Source organism: Sinohyriopsis cumingii, chromosome 17 (assembly GCF_028554795.1).
Source record: "Sinohyriopsis cumingii isolate HCF-2022 chromosome 17, ASM2855479v2, whole genome shotgun sequence".
Lineage (NCBI taxonomy): Eukaryota > Metazoa > Mollusca > Bivalvia > Unionida > Unionidae > Sinohyriopsis > Sinohyriopsis cumingii.
The window spans coordinates 76,584,283-76,594,132 of record NC_142977.1 but is presented as its reverse complement, the minus strand read 5'-3'; the positions used below and the strand labels follow the sequence as shown (position 1 = coordinate 76,594,132).

Genomic DNA, 9,850 nt, shown 5'->3' with positions numbered 1-9,850 from the left:
AAATACCAAAACAATACACAAAGAATCAATCCAGCTATGTAATTTTCTGATTTGAATAACAAACAGGTCCAAACAGCTGAATACAACGACAAGTTCATATTATTAGCAGGCCTTCAACATAGACAAGAAGGTTAAAAGCTATACTGAATTCCATGAAATATAAATTACAATTTTCTTCTCATTCATGATTCGCCACCGACCTAACACCATGTGTCAAGTCAATTCTTGTATATTTGCAACTCCACTGGACGCCTAAAATAACTTCAAGCCTGGCGTAAATCGTTACGTAGTTCCATTAAGAACACTAAACTGCAGCTATATACATTAATGGTTGAATGCCTGAATGGTGTTCACTGTCCAAATTCAAACTTTTATAACTGTTGTTTTCCCTACACTTTTACTGAAACTTCCATTGACAAATGAAATTTTAATACTAACACAGTAACAAACGGCACTGATGATAAACTTTGATTTTAATATAGCCTTATGGCATATCAATGAACCAATTTATCTAATCACCTATGGCCACTATGACGGCAACTGGGTTAGGCCTGGAGTGAGTAGCTGGATCATGGTACATACATGTGGGTCACCATTAGCAAATATTCCCACTGCTTGGACTAAAATACAGGAAATACATGACAACTTGAAGTCAAAATGAATTAAAAACTACTTCGTTGACTTTGCTCAAATTCTTATTATGACTTTTAAGAGTTTTAAAGACGAGTCAATATGTCATATACTTGGTGTAATTATCTACAAGCCTTTCACGTTAAAAATAGCTGGGCAAAAAGACGGCAGATGACCTAGTCACATAAAGTACCCTATATTTCGATCATTAAGTAGTAAACATAAAATTTCATCCAGTTCCTCTCGCATTCATAATAAAACCCTATATTCCCATTTAATATTCATTAGAAAGTGCACATCATAACGAGACAGAAGTACACACACAATGATCAATATTAATCTAACAATGTGGCTATCTGCCACGAAGTATCTCTCGATTTGTTAGGTGTTTAAGGGCACATCAATACGAGAAAGACTACTAATACCGTGGGAGATTGAGTATAAAGTGCTTTGAACAGGCAGACATAGTAACATTGCCGACTCGTTCCAATCCGGAACTCCTTCCGTAAAGAACGGTATATAATGGTTGTATATCTTCAAACTTGCTAAGGTTTCACAACAACCGTTCATATTCAATCTGTCTCATCATAGGCTGTTTTCACCTGTTTTAAACTGTTACTATTATCAAATTACTATGTACTCTTTATGGCCACTCTTAAGAAACCACTTATGAAAATCGCTTCTGAAAGCTTTTAGCATATAAACAGTCTTCCATTAACATTAAATACCATTATCTTCTAAGTGGTTTAATGCGTTAAGTGATAATGCATACACAGCTAAACCAACTCCGGAGCACTAATTTGTATCTGTAATGGAATACGACGTCATCATCAAGATGTTACGGTAGGAATTTAGATTAGTTTCTTAGAAGTATAATGGACTACTTTGCAATTAACTGAAAATATATACGTAGTCATCGTAAATTAAATCCTAACACAGTATATAATAATATTGCAGCGGCTTAATTTGTCGTTATTTTCGAGTTGAAAGAAGCAAGAAAGAGAATGAATTGTGTTCAAGTGAACCAAATAAAATCTTGGAACACAGTAACCTTATTATTGACTATTTAAACATAATGTGTTCACACAATTGAAGGATAGGTGTGTGTGTGTGATTTTAATTTTTAACGTAGCTTTAACAATTTTTCAGTCATATATTCAGGATAGGTAATCCGATTGATACCAATGTGATGGAGCCCGTATCGCGTCTGTTTTAGGGACCGACCATTAAGTGTCAGAAAAGGACAAGAGGGGAGGGAAATTTTTATTTTAATTGCCGGCTTTAAAAATCTGAAGAAATATTCTCTTGCTGTGACTTGTATAAAATGCTAATGATATCCAGCATATTAGTTGGGCAAATAAATTATCTTCAAAAGAAAAAAGTATCCAGGTTTCAAAGACAATCCCATCCGCCGACACACATACACACAGACCCCAATATTACAAAATGGTTGTTTCCTTATAGTAGACAGAAAAGCTCTACACGTTACCGCGAGTTTCATTTGTTATATCGATGATGAGTGAACTTTATGCAGAAGTGAATAATCTTAGTAGTCTAATCCACGCTAACCTTGACGTCTCTAACAATTCTTGTAAGGATAGTCTTTAGCATAAATGACCTGTCCATTTGACCATAAAATGGAATATGCATCAAGGTCAAGTCCACTTGTAAAAGGTATTAGTGTACAAGAAACTTGCACCCACGATTTTAAGGAACTTTGTGCACATCCAGCATGCACAAAACATGCAATACCTTCTCAAGCGGATCAAATTTTAATTTATATTCTAATGAAATGTCAAACTGATAGGCCATTCCTGGCCAACTATTAAAAAATGGGGTTTAGTGTGGCGGAAGTCATAGAAAAATAAAGCAAACTGCTAACGGCTCCTGATTAAATGAACAATATATGAACACAGAGCATTTAATTAGTTTCATTTATTCATGTCGTTTACAATGTCTAAACGGTTTATACTGAGCACTCTTCATTCGGTCAATGTTGGAAATGTGTGGTCCTTAATATGTAAAAATCGAAAAGTCCGGAAGAAACAACCAAACTTAGATGTGTGGCCATTTATGCTTGCACATGCCGATACCGAGCACCCATGTCTGGGCAGCAGAAGTATAATGCGAACACATCACCTCTACCCTCTGCAAGCCCCTTACAATTTAAAGCTGGCATAATACAATCAAGATAATAACTGATGTCATTTTATAACATTCTTCTTTGCAGTTGCATTATCAGCCTTACAGAGTTATCTTTCTCAGCCTTACATAGTTATCTTTCTCAGCCAGATCACCCAATGTCGCACGCGTAAGATAGGACCAGTGGTGACAGTTTATTATGATTTATACTGATATTACTGATTCTGAAGCCACTTCTGATTTTATTTCACGGAAACTATGTAATGGAAATACGCGAATAAACAATGTGTAACTTGAACTCTTGCCACATTTATTTGTTAAAATATTCATATCGGTCACTGTTTCTAATGCATAACTTTTCCAGTGTTGTATTTTGGTGTTGTCTACATTCTTTGATGAAATTGCCTTTTACTTCACACACAGTAATTTGATTGTTGAACTCTTAGCAGAAAGTTATTCAATTGTTCATCAAATGTATGTATGATATTCTTGGTCCTACTTTCTGACATGTATTATGGGGATACTTTATTTTCCAAAAGCTGGAGAGCATTCTAGTACGAGATATATTAGAATGGATATAGACTATTACACAATAGGCATTAAAACCACAAGCATTTGAAATAATGGAATATGGCTTTATTTTCATGGCTACATAATGAGCAAAACTTCATTGTGGTTAGCAAAATGACTGCATTACTTGCAACATGTGCGATAAATTTTTACATTGTACCAAATGCATTTTTTTGAAAGAAAACAGTGAGCGAACTATGTATTGCCCGCCTTGGCATTGCTGTTAAGTGTGCCAACACTGCAATTAACGGTACAAACCAACGTGTACAAAATAAATATAGAAATATTAATGGAGTGTGAACGAGAAGGATAAATTGGTTAACAGAAGTGTCATCATCATGTTTCTTTCACAACCTATTTGTAGCATGTCAACCTCTGACTGTCCGTGTTTGTTATAATACTGTCTGTCAAGTGGTCTTCACGAATGGATGGTTTCATTCATTCCCATGAGAAAAGGACAGTGAAAAGTTACAGAATCCATTTCTTTTCGGCCAACTTCTGACTCTTCCAGTATTATATAGGATGCTTCTCTTGCAAGAATGGAATTACTTCCCCAAAGTATGTATTTTGATAAACAATACAGTGAAAACTTGAACATTTTTTAAATTTTAAGCCGACAATAATCATAATACGACAAACTGAAAAATTGTCTTTACTACACATAAATACACAAATTTATAATAATTCGTTGTGAATCTAATCTTTAAAATTAATTAAACTTAGAAATCTAGATCTAGTCTAGTAAAAATACATACTAAGGGGAGGCAATCCGTATTATAAAAGAGAGATAACTTCCTTAACACGTACAAGAGAATTCGACTTGTCATTATAGTCACTATACAGGTAGATAATATGCTGTTGACCTACAATCATCATATTCTGACAATCTGCCGGTATACCAAAAATGACAGTAATACAAGCACACTCATCCTAGATAATGAGGTGCATGATGTATGCAATTCAGATACATGACACTAACACACTGGTCTTCGTTGTCTATGCAGTTCAATTACCATACCTACCGTGAAACTTGTACTTAATTCCATTATCGCGGCTTATATAGATATAAATCTGAATAAACGGATTCTTCCATACCGATGAAATAAAATAATCGCGGCCACTGATACATATTTTTGCCAGAAGTACAATTAGTATCTACAAGGCAAATGAGCGGGGTCAATAAGATTTGCCCCCATTCCCAAACACCTTTGTGAAAAAATACACTGTATACAAAATGATATACCTCCCACAAACAATTATACAAAATTGTTCGCAATTCTTGACTCATTGCAAGTCCCATCGTACTTAAATGTTTTGTCATCTCCATGGGAAAACGTCGACTTTCTAAACAAAGGCGATTTTTATTTGCCATTTAAAGTTACCGGGTTTATGTTTCGTATGAATAACCATGCGAGGCTGCACATTTACGAAGATTTCACATCCAGTGTTATGTACACTAACGTAAATAACGAAGGCAAAATGCAAACTCACCAGTAGAATCTGAAATTACATATCGTACATCACACAAAAACTTGAAATGTGACATAGACATAAAGTGTCAAATGGCACACTACAAACGGTGAACTAGTTTGTTGAACACCACCATCACATTGCCATACATTAGAAAATTACTATTTCACACAATACCAGTGGTGGAGAACTGAACTTTTGGACTAGGTCGACCATTCAAAGTTTGCTGTCCCTTCAGGACCTTGGGATAGTCTTGCTCACAAAGAATGCTTCCGTTTACCACCCCGTAGCGGTCCCCTGGTGTGAGCTGATTGTGACACGTGACACAAACAAAGCACTTGACATGGTATACATTTCCCTGTGACCTCATCACAAGTTCACTGGCGGGAATGGACTGACCGCAAGACGCACATGACCCATTGGATCCAAATAATCTGAAACAGTAAAATGAATTTAAGTAAGAATTATGTTTTTTGTTTTTGTTTTTTTTTAAAAACAATATATAAACAACGTCTAAAACATATTAAAACAGGCCAAAAACGAGTTATAATCTAAATATAAAATTTATCTTTCATGTGGCTATATATTTAGTCAGCTGCATGGAACATGTATAACGGTCAAACATTGTATTACGTTTGTTCAAAAGTTATCACACATCGTTTATGGTTGAAAACCGCGCATTCATATACACTGATATATGTGTTTTCTCAACAACTCCATCAAACGCCTTCATCACTTTTGTTCGCTTCAGACTTAATGGCATCCTTTGGAATGACTTCACTGTTCCTTCTTATAAGAGGCTAAAATAACATATTTCTTATATGGAATAACTGTACCTCTTTTTTCTTAATAATGCAATCAAGCACAAAAATATTTTGAACAAAAAATGGATGCCATGGTATTTAGTTTTGAACATGATACTATAAACAGGAGATCTACATTCATGAATAGTAGCAATAAAAAGATATTCAAGATGGCTGCTGCTGTTGCAGCCCACTTGACGTCAGACCGACGCTATTTTCATTTAAGACTAGCTGGACATGATAAGAAGTCTTCTAGTCAAAATACCAACTTCAAGAAGACACTGTGATGAGAACGTCAATAGGATGCGTACATGGCGGTCAAAGGCCAAGCCAGGCATCATAAGGTCTTCTTAGTGAAATACCCATGTTGATCTGACCATCTATTCAGGAGTAGCGATAACAATAATTTCCCGATGCTGTCATACTGGATGTCAGATCAGCACCATTTTTGGTTGGAACAAACTAGACGTGATACGTCCTTTAGTGAAGCTGATATGACCATTCATTCAGGAGGTGTAATGATAACAGATTTTCACCATGGCTTCCGTTTCGACCATTTTCGACATTTAATAGGCTCCATTTTCGTGTAGGACGAACTAGACATAATAGGTGTTTTGGTGAAACTCCATGTTGATATGACCATCCAGTTTGGAGGATTAACGATTACAAGAATTTCAGGAGAGCTTATTTAAATTTTTTAAGGGCCATACACATGATTTAAACACGTGAATAAAAGTATGTCTTTGAAATAACTTGAACTACTTTCCATCACAGCTTACAAATACGTTCCACTTGCTCTCTCCCATGCATTTCTTTAAAGTTCATAATTGACAAGTTACATAAATTTTCTGCTGAATGTACACGCTTTGAGAATGCTAAATTTAATTTGAAAAAGCTTGTGGTCCAGTGGTCTAAAGCGCTCCGCTAACTGACTGACGGACGACCGACAACAGTAGGCCATTAGAGTTAACAACTACATATTCCAGGGAAGTTTGTTTTCAAATCATTTTTAAATGTCAATACAACCATCCATTAGGGGAAAATTTGAATACGCGCCAATATGACCACAGATTAAGGAAAAGTAGCGAAATAACATCTTCAAGATATACGCCAAGGCCGCCATACTTGGTATCTGATTAGTCCCTTTTTCATCCGAGATGAGCTAAGTAGTACAAGTCTTTCAGTGAAATCCCCATGGTGATATGACCATCCGTTCAGGCAAAGAAACGACATCAAGCATTTCAAGTTACTGGAGGTTTGATACGCAATCATTTTTACTTCGGACCAAATGCACGTTACAAAAACTATTTTATAGGAAACCCTACGTCTTTACAAGTATCAGCTCTGGAGAGATGGTGAATTTATGACGGCTGCCATCTCCGACATGGTGAAGGTCAGACTGGCACCGTTCGAATTTAGGACCAGTTAGACATCATATAATATAGCTTAATTAAATCACATGTTGGTACGATCATTCGTTCATAAGAATGCGCGAGGTCGAGGGTTCGAACCCGGTCGTTATACCGAAGACGTATAAAAAGATGCTAGCAGCTGCCTCTCTTGGCGCTCAGCATTAAGAAGTTAGCTTTAGAGCTGGTCGGCCTGGTGTCAGGATAATGTGACTGGGTGAGACATGATGCCACATGCCTGCGGCATGCTGCCCCAGTGCTAGATATCTCTATAATGTCACACTGCAGACATCATAGCGATATGACTCAGACTGTTTAAGTTACGTTCAAATCCAAATCACACATATACACATCATTTGTTGTTGTTGTTCTAGGGTTTAACGCCATTTTTCAGCACAAGATAGGCTATACATGGCGGCCAGTATAACTGGTGGAGGAAGAACTCTGGAAAACCCAGAGAAGAACTACCGACCCAACACATACACACGTAAGAAACACAAAAAGGTCTCATTAGCAAACTTTTCATTTAGGATCACAGTAAGTAAGCTCTTCATCCCAAAGACGATACAACTACTAAATCAGGAGAAAGGAGACATGTACTTAAATTTAGAAGGCTTTTACTGAAAAGAAATAACGAGACAAGTCATTAGATGACTGACTAATTTAGATAAATAATTATGTAATAAAGCTCACACGCGATTTTAGTCAACAATATTCAAATTAATTCATGTTAGCTATTTTTTACCGGGAAAAACTGCTAATTTATTGCACTACTTTTCATTGGAGTACATGGCTATTAACTGAAAAGATAACATCCCAAAACATATCTAAGAATGGCGATATTATTACAAAGATTTAATATTTATTTTGTATTGATGGTGCAAACAAATTCAATAAATTTTGTTATTGATCAAAAATTTTAATTATGTAACCCGTTCTGACATCGGATATTAATTTATCTAATCCTTCAACCTCAATTTCAAGCATTAGCCAGCTAGCTACCTTTTCCAACTCTTTCGAAAGTGATATACGAGTTTGCACTCAGAAATTAAAACCGGAATTAATACAGTTGTAAAGGGTTCCTAACGCACGAAAAGAAACGTAATAAATTATTCAGCAATTCTAAAATCCCTCATTCAATCGCATACTGCTAGAGAAACTCTCAAGTAATTTTTATATTTTCGGAATAGCTGAGGTATGAAATTACCCCATTACCGGAAAGGCATGATGGTGTTTCTTTGCAATTGCCGAGTACTATCAAGGGTTCTCTATCCCATCCTAGAAACCCACGTGAGCGCGGATTTAATTAAATTACATATAACCATATCGACAAGTTGAAATTGCCTCGTAAATTAATGTGTAGTTTACCTATATCGAAGTCTTGAGTTAATATTTATACAGCCGGCTACCTGAAAATTAGTTGCCGCCTGGTTCATAACGTGTCAAACAAAATACCACCATACCCGAATGAAATCACCGAGGAACCAACACAATTTTGAATATCCGCTCTTTTAATAATACGATAAAGCGATCAATCGCTTGATAGATTAATCAATTAAACGAACGATCAATATTTTTAAAATAAACAAGATAGTGCATAGACCACATAGAAAAATGTTAGTGCTGTAAAAGTCTTCAAACTAAGTGGTCGGTTATAACACCCTGTCTGCATATACTCGTAAAGCAAGGTTAACAATTCTGCTCTTTTTTTCTCTCTCCTATCGTGTCTGCGTATTTCAAGATTAAAATTTTCCCTTCTGATTAATTAAGCTGAGTAACAGCACTATTATAGAGTGATATCTCTGGCAATGAAACATGGTTATGTGCATTGCGCACAACATGATTAATAGTCCGTGGGACTAAATTTGGATTTTTAACGTAGCTTTAACAATTTTTCAGTAATATCGCTACAATGTCTGCAGCGTGGCAGTTTATAGTGATGTCTAGCACTGGGGCATCATGTCGAAGATTACCATTTCTAACACTAACCTCTTAATACTGAGCGCTTAGCAAGGTAGTTGTAGTTAGTACCATATTATATCTTTGGTATTGCTAGGCCCGGGTCGAAGCCGAGACCTCCCGCATCCGAGGCTGACGCTGTAACCACTAAGCCACCAGAGCGGTCCGTGGGACTGAAAATATCTTACTTTCCTATTAACGCCTGGGTCTGCCTATATCAACTAGTGTCCTTTCCCTATTAACGCGTGGGTCTGCATATATCTACTATTGTCCTTTCCCTATTAACGCCTGGGTCTGCATATATCTACTATTTTCCTTTCCCTATTAACGCCTGGGTCTGCATATATCTACTATTTTATACTGTCCTTTCCCTATTGACGCCACAACTAACCTTCTCCATTTCACGTTTCAAGAAGAAATAGGAGCACTTTAAAAATAGCTCAGATTCCTTTGTAAACTTTCACAACATACTTACAACAATGTGAAATTTCTTGATGATGATAAAATATACTCGTTTTATATGAATCTTGACAGATGTATATGAACTGATGCCTGATCTAACATCCCATGTCAGTAGAGAAGAGAACCGAATGCATTACATGATGTTGGTGACAGTATTTCCCATACGGAAAACATGAACTGAGTTTAATGTCCATTGAACGAGAATCCATGCAACAAAACATTTAAAAACGTGTAACACATGTCCTAAACCACAAATTAAAAAGTTATAATAACTCAAAAACTATCGCAGTGATGGAACACAAGGTTAAGTAGGGTATTATGGTAATCAACATATCTAAATCTAACCGAGTGATTGTTGGAGAGAAATTAATACGTACTGTATAAAGCAATATAAATTATTAGGGG

General features: G+C 36.1%; 1 protein-coding gene across 2 annotated transcripts in view; it reads right to left on the bottom strand.

The window, feature by feature from the left end:
- Positions 1 to 3,393: 3,393 nt before the first annotated feature.
- LOC149779269 (LIM domain transcription factor LMO4-like) overlaps positions 3,394 to 9,850 on the bottom strand; it is a 46,842-nt gene continuing 40,385 nt past the window's right edge. For both annotated transcript variants that reach the window (XM_089939860.1, XM_089939861.1), the window contains exon 3: positions 3,394 to 5,246. In XM_089939860.1, the coding sequence (XP_089795986.1) occupies positions 4,979 to 5,246 (268 nt within the window). In that variant the 3' untranslated portion in view covers positions 3,394 to 4,978. The remainder of the gene's footprint in view (positions 5,247 to 9,850) is intronic.